Source organism: Acinonyx jubatus, chromosome B3 (assembly GCF_027475565.1).
Source record: "Acinonyx jubatus isolate Ajub_Pintada_27869175 chromosome B3, VMU_Ajub_asm_v1.0, whole genome shotgun sequence".
NCBI classification, from domain to species: Eukaryota; Metazoa; Chordata; class Mammalia; order Carnivora; family Felidae; genus Acinonyx; species Acinonyx jubatus.
The window spans coordinates 57,213,321-57,234,556 of record NC_069386.1 but is presented as its reverse complement, the minus strand read 5'-3'; the positions used below and the strand labels follow the sequence as shown (position 1 = coordinate 57,234,556).

General features: G+C 46.9%; 1 protein-coding gene across 1 annotated transcript in view; it reads left to right on the top strand.

The window, feature by feature from the left end:
• The first annotated feature begins 14,202 nt into the window (after window positions 1-14,202).
• BLOC1S6 (biogenesis of lysosomal organelles complex 1 subunit 6) overlaps window positions 14,203-21,236 on the top strand; it is a 127,652-nt gene continuing 120,618 nt past the window's right edge. Inside the window, exons 1-2 of the mRNA XM_053224058.1 lie at window positions 14,203-14,586; window positions 16,503-16,586. Coding sequence (XP_053080033.1) covers window positions 14,565-14,586; window positions 16,503-16,586 — 106 coding nt within the window. The 5' untranslated portion in view covers window positions 14,203-14,564. The remainder of the gene's footprint in view (window positions 14,587-16,502; window positions 16,587-21,236) is intronic.

Sequence of the window (21,236 nt, the reverse complement as noted above, 5' to 3'; positions counted from 1 at the left end):
CATTATAGCTAACTGTAATACCATTATCATTCCTAAGAAGATTCACACTAATTCAATTGTATCACCCAACATACAATCCATTTCTATTCTCTCTAATTGTAATGTCCTTTATAGCTGTATTTTTTTTTTGACAAATGAAAACATTTTATTTCTGTCTTTTTTTTTCTATAATTTATTTATTTTTTATAATTTACATCCAAGTTAGTTAGCCCATGGTGCCACAATGATTTCAGGAATAGATTCCTTAAGCCCCTTACCCATTAAACCCACACCATCACCCCCTACCCCCTATCCCACAACTTCTCCAGTAACCCTCTGTTCTCTATATTTAAGAGTCTCTTATGTTTTGTCCCCCTCCCTGTTTTTATATTATTTTTGCTTCCTTTCCCTTATGTTTATCTGTTTTAGATCTTAAAGTCCTCATATGAGTAAATTCATATGATATTTGTCTTTCTCTGACTAATTCCACTTAGCATAATACCCTCTAGTTCTATCCACGTAGTTGCAAGTGGCAAGATCTCATAATATTCCATTGTATATATGTACCACATCTTCTTTATCCATTCATCCATCAGTGGACATTTGTGCTCTTTCCATACTTTGGCTATTGTTGATAGTGCTGCTGTAAACATTGGGATGCACGTGTCCTTTTGAAACAGCATATCTGTATCCCTTGGGTAAATACCTAGTAGTGCAATTGCTGGGTCGTAGGCTAGTTCTATTTTTAACCTTTTGAGGAAACTCCATACTGTTTTCCAGAGTGGCTGCACCAGTTTGCATTCCCACCAGCAGTGCAAAAGTGTTCCTCTTTGTCCACATCCTCGCCAACATGTGTTGTTGCCTGAGTTGTTAATGTTAGCCATTCTGACGGCTGTGAGGTGGTATCTCATTGTGGTTTTGATTTGTATTTCCCCGATGATGAGTGATGTTGAGCATTTTTTCATGTGTCAGTTGACCATCTGGATGTCTTCTTTGGAGAAGTGTCTATTCATGTCTTCTGCCCATTTCTTCACTGGATGATTTGTTTTTTGGGTGTTGAGTTTGATAAGATCTTTATAGATTTTGGATACTAACCCTTTATCTGACATGTCATTTGCACATATCTTCTCCCATTCCATCAGTTGCCTTTTAGTTTTGCTGATTGTTTCCTTCACGTGGAGAAGCCTTTTATTTTGATGAGGTCCCAATAGTTCATTTTTGCTTTTGTTTCCCTTCTGGAGACGTATTGAGGAAGAAGTTGCCGTGGCCAAGGTCAAAGAGGTTTTTGCCTGCTTTCTCCTCGAGGATTTTGATGGCTTCCTGTCTTACACTGAGGTCTTTCATCCATTTTGAGTTTATTTTTGTGTATGGTGTAAGAAAGTGGTCCAGGTTCATTCTTCTGCATGTCACCGTCCAGTTTTTCCAGCACCACTTGCTGAAGAGACTGTCTTTATTCCATTGGATATTCTCTCCTGCTTTGTCAAAGATAGTTGGCCATACATTTGTGGGTCCATTTCTGGGTTCTCTATTCTGTTCCATTGATCTGAGTGCCTGTTTTTGTGCCAGATAGCTGTATTTTTATGTCTGGAATCCAATTCAAGATTCGCTTGTTGCATATGATTGTTAGGTCGTTTGTACTGAGTATTTGACAAATATGTGGTCATCAAAATGACTCCATAGGAGCATTGTAGAACTGTTATCTCTATAGAGTTTGATCTGGATAAAATACTCCTGGGTGTGGACTTCGAATTTTCAAAATTTGAGATATAATAATGTTTTCATGTAATTTAAAGAAATTTAAGAAATTGCACATGATTGAGCATCCACTATGTGGTAGGCATGGTGCTGGCCTCAAGAATCTGGCATAGGAAAGGCTCGCACTTATGAACAAATCAAAGCAATACAGTGACCACACAGCAAGGATAGAACTGAGCATAAAGTACAAAAAAAAGCTTCCCAAAAAACGCGGATCGCTGAAAGACTGAGCAGTCTGGCTTCTTGAAAAACCAATCATTGGAAGTCAGCAGTTCAGTTGAAGTAGAGGGGCATGTTTACCAAGGCACAGAGGGGCTAAAATAGCCTATCTTCTGGGAACTTGAAGTCGGTTAATGTGTGGAATTTAATATCGGAGTGTAGAGTGGGATACATGGAACATGCAGGGCCCTTTATGCTATTATCCTGCAGGCACAAAGGAACCAGAAAAGGGTTTTAAGCTGTGGAAGGAGAGAATACACTTTACTTAATGGAGCGTTGGCTATGGCAAGTAGAAGTAGGGTGTGCACGCTGGAAGGGACTTCGTGGTTGGAGGCCAGAGACCAGCTGCTGCCAACGGTCTAGGGTGCAGGTAGTGAGGGCCATAACCTTTGCCTTGGTTAAAGCAATGGCAGAGAGAATAGAAAAAGAGAGGGTGCGTTTGAGGGACATTGATGAGAAGACTTCAAGGCTCATTGAAGGTAGATGGAGGATGTCCAAAATGACTCCCCGGTTTCTCACCTGAGGAAGTGGGTGGGGGGTGGTGCCAAGATAGAGAATATAGGAGGGAAACAAAATGGCATATTCAAGGGAAAGGTAGATAATGAGGGAAATGAGTTAGACTTTGGAATTGTTGCCTTTGAAAACCCAGTGAGCTATGTAGGTAGATTGCTTCTGGAGAACTTCAAGGAGGTGTGAGCTGGAGGCAGTTCAGGGGCGGTAAGACCAAGGACGTGCCTACAGAGGGCAGAGGGCATCAAAGGGAAATGAAGACCGGAGAGAGAGGAATGTTATCATGAAGGGCGTGGGTAGAGGAGGAGGATCTGATCCCTGACGGGGACTGAGAGGTCATGGCCAGGGAAGGAGGACTGAGACATGCGTCCAGGGGCCCAGAGAGGGAGGAGTGCTCTTCCCTGTCAGATTTTTCCAGCAATTAAACCAGAGTCCATTCAACTTTATGGCCTTGAGCCTTAAGCAAACATCTATTATTTTCTCTTACATAAAAAATTAGATGTGAAGCTTAGATAAATAAGCTTTCTGAATAAAAACGTTAAAATCGCATTCGATATCACTAACAACTGGCCTGGGGTCTAATTAAATACTCATTCATCATATTTTCCCCCTTTGGAAGATTGTGTCACATTTTAGTTGAGACTTTCCGGTAAAGAGTGAAATTACAGGCTCTGAAATCAGATTGTTCTGCCACTTAGTACTTGTGTTGCTTTGGACAAGCCTCAGATTTCTCATCTATAAAACTGGGTTAATTTGTACTTGCTTAGGTTAGTTGTGAAAATCAGGTGAGACAATAAAATACTGAAAGAGGTGTTTTGCATGTACAGGGCTAGTTGTTCAAAAAGTGTTCCCTTCTAAAAAAAAAAAAATTATCTCTGTAAAGTAGAAGGGTCTTAATGTATTTAAAAGTATATTCTTCCGTGGCTGGGAACATTGCCTGTTTGAAATTCACACATACCTACCTGTAGTAACTGGTCCACTTTGGGTGTACAACGCCCCAATTATAAACCTTTGGGAGAGCACAAACACACCTATAGATAAATACATCTTACCTCAGCTCTCATCTACATAGATACCTAGCTGGAGATAAGAATCCCTACATATATACCCACATAGGTGTGCTCACATCCAGAAAACACATAGTAACAAAAATATTTATATATATATAGATAAATACATATAAATATTAGAAATATTTATATGTAAATATATAAATATTATAAATATATATTATAAATATATGAATATATATTATAAATATTATAAATATATAAATATAAATATTCATATATAAATATTATAAATATATAAATATAAATATTTATTATATACACAAATATAATATTATAAATATTTATATATATAAATATTTGTATATATTTATTATATATATTGTATATATGTATATATACATATGTATATATATGTATACATACATATGTACATATATATGCATGTATATATGTACATATATATGTATGTATACATGTATATATAGACATATATATGTATATACACATACATATATGTACATATATGTATATATGTACATATATGTATATATGTACATACATACATATATACACATATATATGTATGTACATATATATGTATATACATATACATATCCTGGGGCACCTGGGTGGCTCAGTTGGTTGAGCATCTGACTGACTCTTGATTTCGGTTCAGGTGATGATCCCAGGGTGGTGAGGTCAAGCCCATGCTGGCAGCATGAAGCCTGCTTAAGATTCTCTCTCTCCCTCTCCCTCTGCCCCTCCCCCCCACTCATGTTCTCTTTCTCTCTAAAATTAAAATATGTATGTATACATATATACATATATGCCTCCATAGAGACAAATGTCTGTATTTTAGTAATCACTATATTCACACAAGTACATTACATATATTCTCACATTCAAAAGTGATGATATGTGGTTTGAACAAGGAAGGCAGGTGAAGTTGAGTGCATGTACCTAAGACAGCTATAGAAATTTAAAAACATGGAGCAGGGGGTATTGCCTGGGTAGCTCAGTTGGTTAAGTGTCCAACTTCAGCTCAGGTCATGATCTCGTGGTTCCTGAGTTTGAGCCCCACATCAGGCTCTGTGCTGACAGCTCAGAGCCTGCAGCCTGCTTCAGATTCTGTGTCTCCCTCTCTCTCTGCCCCTTCCCTGCTCATGCTCTCTCTCTCTCTCTCTCTCTCTCTCAAGAATAAACATAAAAAAAAAGAAATCAAATTAGTTTTTCTGGTCATTGGCCCTTATAGCATCTTTTCCCCATGCTTAGAAAGTTGCCTCAGGTAATTATGTAATTTTTCTCTAGAAACTAAAGCTTTTGTTTTGGTTTTCATGGTGTTTTATTCCATCATTTGCCTGTGTGCATGTTACTTAGCTTTAAAATGAAAATTAGAATAAAATGAAGGAAAACTCCAAATTTTATAACTCTGGAAGACATGCTAAAACCAACTTTCTCATTCAGCTGGTATGACTTATAACACATATATAATAAAATACTGCTTGTTTGGAGAGTGGGCATACTGTTTAAAAAATTACACTCCACTTTTTTGTATTTACATCAAGTAATGTATGTGATTTTTCCTTTACATAGTTGTGTGTAATCATGAAGTTGATACTATTCCTTGGTGGTTGTTAAGGATATATTGCCTCAGGAAAGTTAGCCTGACTTATTTCATAATGTCTTTGCTTATCTGAATTTTCCTTTTCAACATAAATGAGAAATGAATCTGTACCACAAGACCAATGTGACCTGTAGTTTGCTTGTTATTTGGAGACAAGTGCATTAAGTTTAGATATAACAAAATGAATCGGTCTTAATGCTTCAGTTAGAAGAGGGTTTTGTTTTTTTTTATGTTTGTTTTTGAGAGAGAGGCAGAGAGACAGAGTGACAGAGCGAGAGCAGAAGAGGACAGGCAGAGAGAGAGGACACAGGATCTGAAGCAGGCTCCAGGCTCTGAGCTGTCAGCACAGAGCCCGAAGCGGGGTTCAAACTCACAAATCATGAGATCAGGACCTGTGTTGAGGTTGGCTTAACCGACTGAGCCATCCTGGCACCCCTATAAGAGTTTTGATAATTATATACACCCATGAAGGTATCATGCAAAACAAGCTATTGAGCATTTCTATCACCCCAGAAGGTTCTCCTGTGACACTTTTTAAATTAAAAACCACCAAACTGTACATGTAAAAAGGGTGAATTTTATTGTATGTGAATTATTGCCCCCCTCTCTAAAAAAGAAAAAAAAATCTGTTGCACATTTACTTGCTTTCTTACCTTCAGAAATAAGAGAGGCTGGCATAATTTTTTCCCTCCATATGAAGTAATCCTCTAGCCTATATATTACATTTGATTTGCTTTTTTTCTGAAAACAGGAAATTGGACATTGCTGAAGATTGTAAGAAACACACTAACAAGATCACCTGGACCAGGGCTCCTAGTTCAGTCTGTCCCTGCAGGGACAACAAATAGGCTTCCTTGGGCTGTGGTGTGGAAAGACCTTGGAGCAAAGTGTGGACACTGGGTTTACCTAGTGTCTAAGTGATACAAATATTACCACCTGCAGAGGAAAGGCCCAGGCAGAGTGCAAGAGTCCCCATAGCAACAAGGCTATCCCGGCAGTAAATCCTCTGTAGGGCAAGGCTGTAACCAAGTGAAGCAGGAGAAGGTATATTTGACTTCACAGCTGGACTAGCATATGCTTCACCAACTCCTGTGCCACTGGGGTACGTCAGAGCTCGCCCAGAGAGCAGGGAGCCCTCCGTGGCACCAGATCAAGTCCTCCACTAGCAATCTAATTCTGTCAGTAGGACAGCGGTCCTCAGACTTCAGCCGTGCGTCAGAATCTCCCGGAAGGCACATTGAAATGTGGATTGCTGGGCCCCAAACCCAAAATTTCTGCTTTGGTGTGTCTGGGGTGGGAGCCAAGGATCTGGGTTTCTAACAAGTTCCCAGGTAAGACTGATGCGGCTGGTTGGGGGACCACACTTTGGGCACAGTGCTGAAGGTCTTTGCCCCTTACAACATTTGGTAATTAGTGGGGAATTCTGCCCACTCAGTAACATCTTAGTCCAGTCCCTAGTCACCAGTTGAACTCTCGCTGGTGGTCTGAGGAGAGCAGGGTCAGGCCAGGCATGGAAGATTCAAGGGCGGGAACGCCTCTCCCAGGCAGGCTGCCCTGATTGCCTGCTTAGTCACTCTGGTCGGGTGACTTACCCTGAGGAGCGGTGGATTTATCGGGCATGTGCCTAATGCATCTGCATTTGTGAACATCATTTCTCTGCAGAGATGACACTGCTGACCACCCGTATCAGGACCGATGACAGTGGTTCTGCCATTGTGACAATCAAATCAAACATTAATCCAGCTTCACAGCTGACACGGCGGGCCAGGAGCAAGCAGACAGGCCAGCACCTGACTCCAGGATCTGTCAGTTAGGAGCTGGGTGCCCTGGGCAAGTTTCCTAACTTCTCAGAACCTTGCTTTGCAAAGGGGGATTCATCTCAGGGGTAGGCCTGTGGGCTGGGTTAATACTTACAAATGTTTTCACTGAGATATTACATTCCTGCATCACTTCCTCACTGATCTTCCTTCCGGTTTTAAGGCAGGAGCATCCCTTGCCTCAGGGTGAGGGCTCAGGTGTGAGCCCTGTCCCACTCCTAGGGCAGTTGTGTTAGATGGGCAGCATGGGCAGCATCTGGGGGGGGGGGGCGCCCCAGGCCAACCGACTCTGAATCTCAGGATTCTGTGTTTTAACACATAAACCCTTCAGGTTATTATATGTGGCTAAAGTTTGAAATGCTCTGGTCTAGAACAAGGAAGTTTCAGCATAGAAGCTTCAAAATCCACAGCTGAGACCATAGCCCAAAAGCCAGGGTGCGTATGTATGCAGCATAAGGTAAGAGAGAAAGAGTGTTCCTTGGGAGGGACAAAGCTCAGGCTGCAGCAGAGCTCATGTTGTAAGCCATGGAGTCGGGAAGAACAGTAGCCATCTGTACATCCAAAGGGAGAAGCAATTTGATGAGCAAGAAAGAGAGAGAATGAGAGGGGGTGAGCTTAGATCTTAGGGGGCCTGTTGTGTTTTCAGTCCCCTTCTCAAAGACCCCAGGAGGCCTGGCTTGCAAAGGCTTACTAGGCCACTCAGACCCTCTCTGGAGCTTAAGGAAGAGACAGACAGGAGTTACAGTTAGAGGCACACAACCTGGGGAGAAAAGTCAGGGCTGAGAAGCTGTAACAGGGCCACTTGCACCCCAAGTTACTGAGGGAGTAGAGATGGAGGAAAGCCAGTCAGGAGAGAGAGAGAGAGAGAGAGAGAGTGAGCTGAGGAGAAAGCCAGAAGCCTAGTGGACAGAGCACCTGTCCAGGGCCAGTAGGATTATTAGCATGAGCTACGAGCCCTGAAAAGGCATGAGGGCAGTTCAGGGGCAAAGCATCAGAGGGAACAGAGTCCTCATCCATCTCCTGGTTGTTGACACACTATTTGGTTTCTGAGTCTCATCTGGCTGGTCCGAGGGTCACTCCTCCAGGCCTGCCCTTAATCTCACCCTGTGCTGACCCTGGAGAAGGTTCTGTCTGGGGTCATCCCCTGTGGACCTTTGGCTCTAGAGGAGCTGGCACTAAGGAGGATGTCCCCCCAGGGTCCTGCGGCTGGGGAAGGGGCCTGGGAGGTGTCTGACCTGTGCTGCCCTGCACTGTTGGGCAATCCGGGTGTGGCCTCAAGGTTCCTGGAAAGTTGGCTCACTTCCTTCTTTGCTGACCGAAAACAACCTCAGACGCCCATGGTGAGATCAGTTTCAGTTTAATCTGCTTTGCATAAAAAAACAAAAGTCCTCTTTCCTCTTGACCAGAAAACTTAGCCCTAGAAGCTTGAGGTGGCATGAGGAAGGACGGGGCAGTCAGAAGCCTCGGGTTTTCCTCTTGTCCTTCAGGGTCCTGGGGGGAAATCACCCAAGCAGCCAACGTGTGCCCGGCATCTTGCTAAGCAAACTCTGGAGCACAGTCCATAATGGTGGTTTGGTGGGTCGATGTGCAGACCTCTTCCTCAAAGAAGCCTTCTCTGACCCCTACACAGACCCTCTCCCCTGGACTCCCGCTGTCCTGGGGCTCTTGCCTTAGAAACGTTATGTAGTGTCATTTGATGTGCCTTGGTGAAAGTAATTCATTTCTTCCCCCACAAAAGTGGAGCTCCACGAGGAGCTATTTTTTTTTTTTTTTTTTTTGCATCACTAGCCGCTGGATCACTAGCCGCTGGCATGTGCCTGGCACATAGAAGGCACTCATCTATGTGTTGAATAAATGCATACCTCAAACGCCGAAGATTCCGTATGCCAGGGATCCGTCATGGCATGAGTCTTTGCAAAATGATTCGTCACTGGGCTTCATCATCCAGAAAACTTTTAAGGACCGTGTGTCACATGCCAGGTATCATACCAGGCAATATGGGGAGGAAGGGGCTTAGGTAAACGTAAAACGGGACCTCTAGCCTTAATGAGTGCAGGCTGGGGGTGAGACCCACCTTCTGCCATGGCTGCTCTGGGGCCTCACCGGTGGTTCTCCTGCACAGAAAGCCAGTTCCCGTATGGTCACGGTGGGGTGCAGCCATGAGGCACACCCTAACCCCCAAGATTCCAAGAACAGACATGGCCACCCTAAGCGATGGCTTCTCATAGTCAGCCGGTCGTAACTCGTGACTTAGAACTAGAGAGGCAGAAGTTTGACATCGGGGGACATCTGGGAGACGGCCTAAGTCCATTCGCCCTGAGCCCCCGGGTGGGAGCCCAGCCCTGCTGCCCGAGGGCCCATGTGACCTGGGAAGCCCCATGCCCACTGTGCTGAAAAGCTGCACCTCAAGCTCTGTGGCGAAGAGCCAATGAAACTGTGCTCACAGCACCTCTGTGAGGAGCAGGGTCTCAAGGGTCCTCGCCAGCGAATGAGGACGGTGTCCGGGGTACTCCAGACACGCGCACCGTGCTGCCAGTCTCCATCGCACTGGGCCCTGGACTCACTGCTCCTCAGATCTTCTGGGGTAAGGTCATGCTCCCCACCGGGCAAGTATGCCGAGGTCACCATTTGCTTTCGATACTTGTGCCCTGAGTCACTGCCCGGGCCTGAGAAGGGGAAACCCAGCCTTGCTGCCTGCAGCCACACAGCCCGGCTCCACTAGCTCTGGGGAGCCTCACTGCCCCTCAGGGCCTGCGGGAGCAGGGGGTCCAGCGGCTGCCGCGTGCTAAAGTCACATGGTGGGCCCACTCTGCTCCCACAGAGCCCGCCTACTGGGACGTGTGGTAGTGGGTGGCGTTTTGCCCTCCCTGCCTGCCTGCGGCCCACAAGCCACCCACCCAGGCTCCTCACATCAGCGGTCTTCACTGTAACCCACAGATCTTGGCTCCTTCACATGGAAAGCTGGGCGGCGCCCTGGAGAGCCCACGCCCCCTTGCATGGAAACCATGGAATTTCCCCAGCACGTTGTCTTTGGCAACTCCAATGCCACAGGAAGGTCAGGACTGGTGAGACATGGAGAGAATGTAAGGGAGGAAGTGCCGGTCCTGCCTACGCTGCCGGGGGCCCCTCCCAGGAGGACAGGACAGCTCGTGTCTCCACAAACAAGACCCTGACACGAGCGGGAGCGTCTCGGCAGCAGGTGGGTCTCCCCTTACGCATTTGACACTGGCCTCCCTCATTTCAGCAAAGGTGGGGGGACTCAGCCCTGACTGCACATTAGAACCCCCATGCCCAGGCTGCACCCCACCTCAGTTACATCAGCATCTCTGGGTGGGACCAGGGTGGGCACCAGTCTTTTTAAAGCCCCTTCCCCCCGCCCCCCCCCACCAACTGGTGTTTGCAGAATGCAGACAATGCTGAGGGCCACGACTGAGAAAATAAAACACTTGTAACAGACCTTTCTGTTTGAGCATGTGATGTCTGGGGGAACCACAGCCTGGGTTCAAATCCTGCCCTCATGACTTACAAGCAAGTCTCTCCACTTGTGAAAGCCTCAGTCTCCTCGTCTGTGAAGTGAGACTAATAACAAAAGTGCCTACGTCCCAGGGCTGACGTCAGATTACATGCAATAAACTGCTTACACCCGCACTGGTCTGTCAGTCCAGACATTTCCCTACAGCTAGTACTCTTCTCTCCCCGTCTGTACCCCCAAATTGTCCATTCCTGTGTCTACTCCAGCTTCTGAGTTTCTAGTACTTTGTATAGTGCTTTGCACATAACCGTCCCCAATAAATGAATTGGAAGGGGATTCTTGTGTCACATTGAGACTTGCTTCCTAATTTAGCTCTGGAATAAATGCAGGGTCCACGTATTGATTTAGTTTAGTCATTTATTCCTTTGTTTTGTTTTGTTTTGTCTTTCGAGGGTCTACTCTGTGCCACGCTCCCAGAATTTGAAGACAAAGACACATTGCTGTCATTGAGGAGTTGAGAGTCCAGTGGGGACACAGATTCGTGACCTTGTATTTTCTTTATTGTCCTATAAAGTTGGCACAGAAGCCCTGCAGACACTGAGGAGGAGGGAGGCTTCTACACGGAGGGTGGGAGATGACCTCGGAGCTGGGTCTCCTGAGAAGGAGCTTGCTCTATGGAGAAGCAAGGAAGGGCATTAAAGGCAGAAGGAACAGCACCTACAAAGCCAGCGAGGCCTGGAGAGTGTGGTGGGGTCTGAGGATGGTTTGATGTGACAGGAAAGAGCTTGAGGTGGGAGTGGTGGGAGAAGAGGCTGGATGGGCAGGTTGTAGCCGGAATGGCAGAGGCTTGAGGGCCGGGCTAAGAGGACGGGGCCTTATCCTGTTAGGCTGTGAGAGCCCGGGTTGTGCTTGTGGGCCAGGAAGGTGAACTGAGCACACCTGTGCAGCCACTCCTTATGCAGGTGACTCCTGAGGCTGAGTGACTGTGCCGTCCCTCCTCTGGGTCCCTGCCTGGGAGAGGCCTGCCAGGTTGGGTCCGGCTTTGCCCTCACTTGTGTGTCAGAAGGTCGGAGGAAGGAGAGTGGGTGTGGAAGAGGGTGTAGGCTGGGGGTGGCAATGATTCCTTCGAGTGTCATTTGGTGTAGGCTTAACTTTTGGGTTCAGACCAACTGGCAAAGCTGGGGCAGCCTACCAGAACCAGGCCGGCAGCGGGGCGTCACGGAGGGGGGCCCCCGCTGCCCGGGAGTCAGGGCGCTGCCCTGTTTGTTTAAAAGCACAACTCTGCCCTTACCAGATCTGGTACCTCAGACACTTAATTCCCTCCAGTTTCATCAGCTGTAAGAGGTAGTGGGTGGGCCAGGGGATCTTCCAGCTCTGACTCCAGGGAAAGAGAAAACTCAAGGGAGCCGCCGGGGCTCTGGAGGAAGAGCTGCGGCAGGTGGGGGCTTTCAGCCAGAACAAAGCCTCCTCTAGAGAGGATGGGAGGCTTTTCAGAGTGGGTGGGGGTCAGGGTCACCTCCCTGCTGGGCCTCTGCTGCTGGGAGACCTGGTCTGAGCCCCCAGGCCCTGACTGGAGGCAGGAAGTGGAGCTCCCCGCCAGGCTCAGGCCAGGAGTCCTGACGCCTCGCCTTGGTAAGGCTGGTAAGGCTGCCGCAGGTAGTAAAGTGCTAGAAGGCACCTGGGGTCCAGCAGCTCCAGCCCCCCTGGAGGTTCCCCTCCTTTCCCAGATGCCCCTCTGTCCCTCAGCAAAGTGTAGCCCACAGGAGGGGAGCCCAGGAGCAGATACAGGGCTCCAGGGGCTGGGGTGCTGGGTGATAGTGGAAGGTCAGCGGGACCCCTGGGCCAGGAGCCCGAGGAAAGATGAAGGCCCTGCATGGACAGCGTGGGGCTGGGCAGCGGGCTGCCTCCCCTTGGCTGCCATGCCACACGGGCTGGGGCCGCCCGGGCATTTTCTGAATGTATGGTAGATATCGAGGTAAATTTCATGATGAATTTTTTTAAAACACACAGACTTTTGTAAGTGGATGGATTTTTTTTTTTAAATCCACTTTTTTAAAGAGGACCCGGCAGTCATTCACGCAGCAAGCGTTTACTGAGCGTTTACAGTGCTGAATCCCATGCCGGTCTGTATGCTGCATTCTCGCGGAGTTGAGGGCAGGATCTCATGAAACCACCTAGGAGGTTCAGGGAAGACTCCCCACCAGGGGAGGACCCTGGGCAGAGACCTAGACAGCTGGAGAGATTTGGCCAACTGAAGGAGAGAGGCATTTCAGGAGAGGGAACAGCCTAGGCGGGGCCGGGAGGCAGGCACCAGAGATGCTGACCTTGGTTGGAGCAGACTGTTGACAAGGAAATGTTCCTTTTCCTGCACTTGTAACAATTCAATGATCTGTATGTCTCTTTAATATCTGTATCCCCTGCTAGACCACAAGCTCCAGGAGAGAGAATGGTGTGCGTTAATATTCTCTGCGGGATTCCCGTGCACAGCAGAATGCCCAGCACATAGCAAGTGTTCAGTTAAACTGGTATTAAGTGAACAAGTTAAAGGGAAAGAATTCTCATGTTAACGTGAGTTCAATCAGAAAGGGTTGTGAAGCTGTGCTCGTGAGTTTGCATGTTATCCTAGTGGCAGTAGGGAGCCACTGAAGGTTTTTAATAGGGGAATCAGTCAGCTTTGTACTCTGGGAATCCCTTTTTGACTCTGGTCTGGAGAATGGCTGGGGACAGAGAGTCCAAGTGGCAGAGTCTGGTGACCTAATCTCCAGCCATGGCTGTGTTGGTGAGGGGACTGCATACAATTTCCGGAGAGTTAAAGAGTTAAACTGAGAGTTTAAAGGGACATGCACATGATGCGCGAAGGAGACTGAGGTGCTGTAGGACTGTGTGCACATCCCATCGCTGGCCTTACCCCAAGGCATGGTTACAATTTATGATCTCTTTCTGTGACTCTCCCCTCAGTAGGCCATGAACCCTGGAGGGACAGGGCCTGGCCCCATTCACGGTGGCATCCCTCGTGCCTGGCTGGCACAGCACCCAGTACACAGTAACTGCTCAGTAGGTGTTTAATGGATGAAGTTGTGATTGGAAATTGTATGCACAACTTTAAGGGTGGCTGATATTACTATTTAATAAATGCGATGTCCTAGCATCTTTTAAAACATGGGGCACAAAGAAGAAGTCCTGTAAGTTTGGGGAGCAGTGGTCTGAGGCCTGGGAGGTGGGTTGGGGAAGGAAGAGGGACGTGGCGAGGGAGATGCAGGGAGAGCCCCCCTGAGCCATGAGGACTGCTGAGCAAAGGAGGCCTCCTAGGTTTGGCGGCCAGCGCCCAACGTGCCTCTCCCTGGGATGGGAGTCTGTGGGGAGTGGCAGGTTTGGAGGAGTCCGTGATGAGTTTGGGTGCCTGCGGGACATCCGGTTCAAGGCAGAAGTTGGGGTGTCTCCAGCAATGGCAGGTTCTGGAAACCGTAGGTGTGAGGGGGAGGATGTAGGGTGAGTGGGTGGCAGGAAGTGGGGGGGGGGGCTGTGATGCCCCAGAGAAAGGGAATTTTAAGGAGGGGGCAGAGGTGTGAGTTAGGGATGGAGAAGGGTCAGCACTGGGAGTCCTGTGACTTCCTCAGGGCTCCACCACCCTCCTCGTGATTATTACCCCATCGTTACAGCCGGGGAGAGGTGCCAGTGCAGCAGGGCCTTCCAGAGACCCCAGCTCCACAGGGTGCAGCCCCGGCAGGTGGAGCTCTTTCACTTCCACTCAGTCACATGTTTCCTTCCTGCCTGTCCCCCTCCTTACCCTCCTCATACTCCTGAGTTCCTGAGTTAGTCCTGCTCACCCAGGAGGAAGCCAGGCCCTTCTCTGCTGCGTCCTGGTCCCTGGTCGAGGAGCCAAAGGTGTTTGCTGCTTTCCTTCTCCTTCCTCCCCTTCCGTCTCCTCCCTCTGGTCTGGCTGAGAGGAAGGTCCCGAGCTGGCTGCAGCGAGGGAAGGAAGTCCCAGGGCTGGCCGCCTGCCCGGCCGTTGCATATCCAGCTTCCACAGGCCAGAGGCCAAGTGCAGCGGTGAGCCAGCAAATGTGTGACAGGCGCTTGGGGCAAAAAGCCCTTGGCTGATAGAATTTATTGATTCCTGTGGTGTCAATATTCCCACTGTGACCAATTTCAAGCTACCAACATGACGTCACCGAATGCAGACTTGGGACGAGACGTGTAAGTAACACACTCTCATGTAACATTCCCGCTGGACAGACACAGTAGGTGTAGACAGCTTCAAGAGTGTGTGATCACAAAGGGTGGCAAATTAATTAGGAAGTGATGAGGTTTGAGTGTTTATTGCTTTTTAAGAGTATAACTTACTTTCTTGTAAGTATTTATAATGTAACGTTTAAAATAATGGCTGTTTAGGGGTGCCTGGGTGGCTCAGTTGTTTCAGCATCTGACTTCGGCTCAGGTGGTGATCGCACGGTTTGTGAGTTCGAGCCCCATGTCGGCTCTCTGCTGTCTGCACAGAGCCCGCCTCGGATCCTCTGTTCCCCTCTCTTTGCCCATCCCCTGCTCGTTCTCTCTCTCTCTCCTTAAATTAAAAAAAAATCTTTTATTTTATTTTTGAGAGAGAGACGGAGTATGAGTGAGGGAGGAACAGAGAGAGAGGGAGACACAGAATCTGAAGCAGGCTCCAGGCTCTGAGCTGTCAGCACAGAGCCCGACGTGGGGTTCGAACTCACAGACCGTGAGATCATGACCTGAGCCGAAGTCGGACGTTCAACCGACTGAGCCACCCAGGCACCCCCCCACCGCCCTCTTTCAAAATAAACAAACTTAAAAAAAATAATAATAGGGGCGCCTCCTGGATGGCAGGAGGTGGGCAGTGAGCCTCAGTGTCCCTGTTTACAGTAAGACCCAGAGGAGCAGAGCCCGGCCCTGGGCACCCCTCCTGCCTGCAGACTTGTGCTTTCCTGGCCTGGATCCCTGGACCCTGTGTCTGCCCAGGTCCCAGCCTCTGGACACCTACTCTGGCAGCCCGGAGCCAGGAAATTTGAGTGGAGCCATGCCCTTCTCCTTTGAATGTGTGAAATCTTGTGAGGGTTGGAACTTCCACACTGGGGATGATTGGGCAAGACTGCTTTCTGAGCAATGACGAAAACAAAAGAGGACAGAGCCTCTATTTCTTTACTCTGGGCTGCAATGCAATTGGGATAGTGCTGGGTGTGAACAAACAAGGGATAGAGGAGAGCTTCAGGGCTGCAATTCAACCCAGGCTCATTGAGAATGAAAAGCACTGATGAGTCTACTTGACACATTCTGAATGTGCCAGAGTTTGCACTAGGTCTTGGTGATGTCAAAGGTGGTGACACACAGCGGCGAAAACTTTGTCTTGGCTACCCCAGGAAATGAGTTGGGTCTCTGGCTTGATGCTCCTGTGTTCCTGTCAATGACCATTGTGAAGGCTGGAGGAAAGAGGTCACCTTCCCACCACATTCCCAAATATGCCTCAGGCCCTGGTTCACGTCTGTCCCTCAACTGAAGGTGCCTTCCCCTTGTCCATAACCGTAGCCCGTCACAAGGCAACCTATCACACCAGGCTTCCTCCTAGCTCCCTCTCAGATGAGCTGCCTCTACTTATAGGGCTTCTGCATTCTCCCTTGGGTCTTCCTTTGGGTGTGGGGTTTATGTGCTCTGATTTCTAAGATCAGGAAGGCTGGGACCTTGTCATTCGCTCATTCATTTATTCTCATTCGTTCAGTGGGGAGCAGGGCTGGGGACGAGAAGGAGGATGAAGGTCTGTCCAAGACTGAGTGAGGGTCCAGCTCAAGGGGAGCATCCATTCTGAAGGGAGGGACAAAGAGGGGCAGAGTGGGCAGGCTGCTCATCACCAACGGGGCCTCAGGGTTCAAACATGTTCACTCTTAGACACCATTTTCATCACAGCGGGTGGGCTGGTTTCCCTCGAGGTTTCTGAGACCCACCAAGTCAGTTTTAAGCAATCATAAACTATAACTAATAAAAGACAAAAAGGAATAATGAAGAGGAGGTGGAAAAACACCTATAATCCCCTGACAAATCCCTGTTCTGCTGTCATTTCAGACCCTGTGCTGGTACTTATTCTCTTTTTTATCTGCCTGCAGGTTACTCTCAGAGGGTGTTTCCACGGATTCTGCTTGGTGCCCGCCTGCCTGAGGACAGCCCCACCCCTGCCTTTCTGCCTGGTGGTAAAGACCTTTTCTATTCCTTTTTTCTGAGCAAAAAAGATTAGTGTGTTGTTTCCTCCAAGAAGCTAAGTTCCATATGTATTCTGTGTGGCTGCATAGTGGTTTAAATTTTCTCTTTCCTTTCTCTCTCTTTAATATTGCTTACTTGTAAAATGCAATTTGGGGAGATTTAGCTGAAATTCAGGCAGTCGGTGGAAGGCTCAGGTGTGAGACTCGGGCGCCATCTGCTGGTCACTTCTGAGTATGACAAAATTGAATTTGCCTTGAGCCTCTGGTGTGTACAGGTGAAAATGAGTTGATTTGAAAGTTAAAGATGGAAAAGGTGTGTGCAACAACACGTGTAACCAACAAAGCGTTTGTGTCAGAATCCATAAAGAACTCTTAAAAGTTAACATAAAGAATGCAATAAATAGAGGGGCGCCTGGGTGCTCAGTGAGTTGAGCCTCTGACTCTGATTTCTGCTCGGGTCATGATCCCAAGGTTGTGGGATCAAGCCCTGTGTCTGGCTCAGCGCTGAGCATGGAACCTGCTTAAGATTCTGTCTCCCTCTGCCCCTCTACCTTCTAGCGTTCATGGCCTCTCTCTCTCTCTGTCTCTGTCTCTCTCAAGGAAAAAAAAAAGAATGCAATAGAAAAAAGAGCAAGAGTCTTGTAAAGAGGCACTTAGTAAAAAAGGATATCCAATGGACAGTGAATTTATGAAAAATGGTCAACTTCTTATTCTTAGACTCTTGGAGGAGGAAGAGAGGTGGAGAAAGGCCAAGGTATGGTGGAAGCCTGAAAACTAAAACAAAACAAAACACCCCAGTCTCCCAAGTCATTCAGATTTTACCCACTAGGAAGAAAAAACTTCACCTCCGTTTAATCTGCATTAGGGAAGATGGAAAATCTTTTGCTGTGAACGTAAAACTGCTCTAGGAAAAAATAAAGCCTTAAGAAAAACCCTTGCCCATTCAGTGAAGAGTCAGATAAACAAAAGCCTGAGGGAGTGCTAGGCTTGCCGGCCTGAAAAATCAGTGAACAGAGAGCACTGTGTGTGCTCTGCAGGGTGGGGAGACAAATCGGGGAGTAGGTTCTGGAAGAAGACACCCAAGGAGCTAAAACAGGTGGTTACTGATTGGGGGGAGACAGATATTTGCTGTGTGTCTTTCTATCTGGCTTTAATGTTTGAAGCATATGCCGGTTTATGTATTGAAAATAAAGAGAAAGCTTGAAACCTAGTAACTTAAAAGGCTGAAATATGTTCAGTGGTGATGTCACTTGAAAGAGCACTGGTGACCTTGGGGGAGAGATTTGGTCAAGAGGGGACAGTAAAATCCAAAGTCTAATAAGTTTGGGCAAAAAGGAGGAGAAGAAGTGGGGACAGACTCCCCACACTTGCCTGATTTTGCTTGCGAGGGAGGGAAGGAGGGCAGCAGCCAGACTTGGGGCCAGGATCCAAAAGGAGGCTTACTTTGTTTCTCAGGAGAGAGATGTGAGGTATTCACTGAGGGCAAAGGGGTGAAAGAGAAGGCATCCCAGGGGAGGGAAGGTGAAGGCCAGGAGGCTGGTGGAGCACAGTGGATGGAATGAAGAGCTTGGTGAGAACCGCCCTGGGGCTAAGCACGTTGCAGGGCGAGCCCCGTGTACTTGTGAGGCCACAGGAACAGTCCAGGAATTTTGCAGCAGCTTTATGGTGTGGTGGCGGGTTGTGCAGATGGCTTCCGAGGCCCTCGCGCATCCGATTTTCTTATTCCAGAGCAGCGCCGTGCAACAGACTTTCTGCATGGAAAGTTCTGTCTGTTTGCTGTCCAGTGAGGTAGCCATAAGCCACATAAAGCTATTGAGTGCTTGAAATGTGGCCAAAGTGACTTAGGAACTGAATTTTAGTTTTATCGAAGTTTTTTTAACACTCGATTTTAATTGAGATATAATTGACAATGTCCTCTGCACATGTTTAAAAAGTACAACCGAATAATATCTGATATGTGTATACACCTGTGCAACAATCACCACAGCTGAGACAGGGAGCCTCTCTCTCAGCCCAGGGTTTCCTCATGTGCCTTTGTTATCCTTCCCTCTCGCCCTTCCCTCTCCCCACACAGAAAACCACTGATCTGCTTTCAGTCAGTATTTCAGTCACTATAGATTAGTTTGAATTTTATACAAGTGGAATTACACAATATTATTTTTTGTCTATGTTATTTGCTCAGCAGAGTTTAGAGATTCCTCCATGTTGTGTGTATCAATAGTTCATTCCTTTTTGTCACTCAGTAGTATTTCGTTGTATGGATATACCACATTTGTTTTTATCCCTTCATCTGTGGAAGAACATTTGCTTCTTTTCTCCAGTTTTTAGCCAATGCACATAAAATTGCTATGAAGATCATTATACAAATCTCTGTGTGGACCTATGCTTCCATTTTTCTTAGGTATATATCTAGGAATGCTGTGGCTGGAATATATGGTAGTTGTAACTTTACAGTGTTATTTAATTTTTTTAAAATATAATTTATTGTCGGGGCGCCTGGGTGGCTCAGTCGGTTGGACGTCCGACTTCGGCTCAGGTCATGATCTCGCGGTCCGTGAGTTCGAGCCCCACGTCGGGCTCTCTGCTGACAGCTCAGAGCCTGGAGCCTGTTTCAGATTCTGTGTCTCCCTCTCTCTGACCCTCCCCCGTTCATGCTCTGTCTCTCTCTGTCTCAAAAATAAATAAACGTTAAAAAAATAAAAAAATATATAATTTATTGTCAGATTGGCTAACATACAGTGTATGAAGTGTGCTCTTGGTTTTTTGGGTAGATTCCCGTGGGTCATCGCTTACGTGTAACACCCAGTGCTCATCCCAACAGGTGCCCTCCACAATGCCCATCACCCATTTTCCCCTCTCGCCCACCCTCCCATCCACCCTCAGTTTGTTCTCTGTATTTAAGGGTCTCTTATGGTTTGGCTCCCTCCCTCCTCTGTAACTATTTTTTCCCCTTCCCTTCCCCCATGGTCTTCTGTTCAGTTTCTTAAGATCCACATATGAATGAAAACATATGATACCTGTCTGTCTTTGACTGACTGACTTCACTCAGCATGATACCTTCCAGTTCCATCCACATTGTTGCAAATGGCATGATTTCATTCTTTCTCATTACCAAATAGTATTCTTTTGTGTATATAAACCACGTCTTCTTTATCCATTCATCCATTGATGGACATTTAGGCTCTTTCCATAATTTGGCTATTGTTGAAAGTGCTGTTATAAACATTCAAGTGCTATGAATCAGCACTCCTGGATCCTTTGGAAAAATTCCTACTAGTCCTATTGCTGGGTCATAGAGTAGTTCTATTTTTCATTTTTTGAGGAACCTCCTCACTGTTTTCCAGAGCGTCTGTACCAGTTTGCATTCCCACCAACAGTGCAGGAGGGTTCCCGTTTCTCTACATCCTCGCCAGCATCTGTAGTTTCCTGAGTTGTTCATTTTAGCCACTCTGACTGGTGTGAGGTGGTATCTCAGTGTGGCTGTGATTTGTATTTCCCTGATGATGAGTGATGTTGAGCATCATTTCATTTGTTTCTTGGCCATCTGGATGTCTTCTTTGGAAAAGGGTCTATTCATGTCTTCTGCCCATTTCTTCACTGGATTATTTGTTTTTTGGGTGTGGAGTTTGGTGAGTTCTTTATAGATTTTGGATACTAGCCCTTTGTCTAAGATGTCATTTACAAATATCTTTTCCAATTCCATTGGTTGCCTTTTAGTTTTGTTGATTGTTTCCTTTGCAGTGCAGAAGCTTTTTATCTGGATGAGGTCCCAATAGTTCATTTTTGCTTTTAACTCCCTTGCCTTTGGAGATGTGTCAAACAAGAAATTGACATGGCCAAGGTCAAAGAGGTTGTTGCCTGCTTTCTCTTCTAGGGTTTTGATGGTTTTCTGTCTCACGTTTAGGTCTTTCATCCCTTTTGAGTTTATTTTTGTGAGTTAATTTTGTTTATTTAATTTTAATTAATATTAATTAAAATTTAGGGGAACCTGGATGGTTCAGTCGGTTAAGTGTCCAACTCTTGATTTCAGCTCAGGTCATGATCCCAGGGTTGTGAAATTGAGCTCCAAATTGGGATCTGAGCTGACAGTGCAGACCCTGCTTGGGATTCTCTCTCTTCCTCTCTCTCTGCCCCTCCCCCACTCACGCTCGCATATATGCGTGCTCTCTCTCTTTCTCAAAATAAACGTTAAAAAATATAGTAATTAAATTTAAATGGCCAAATGTAGCTAGTGGCTCCCATATTGGGCAGCACAGTTCTAGAATGTATTTATTACTCCAGTGATCTTGTACCAGGGAGAGACTTTCACTCCTGCTCTAATCTCGGAATATATGCATTCCTCATTCATTCAGTGAAGATCTATTGAGACTCACTTTGTGCTGCTCATTTTGCTAGACACTAAGGATGGGATGGGGCAAAATGGATACGGACCCTGCCCTTAAGGTACTTACATTCTAGTGGACTCAGTCTGGTTGCCTATGGGTGTACTAAGTCCACTGGGGAATAAGAGGACGAATCCAGTGCGATTATAAAGTAGAGTAGTTCAAGTCTGTGTAGGTGTTGGCATGGCCCCAGGAGTGGTATGGGCTTAGGGTGAGGGATGAAGCCTCTCCCTCTCCTAGTGATATAACCTGTGAAAAT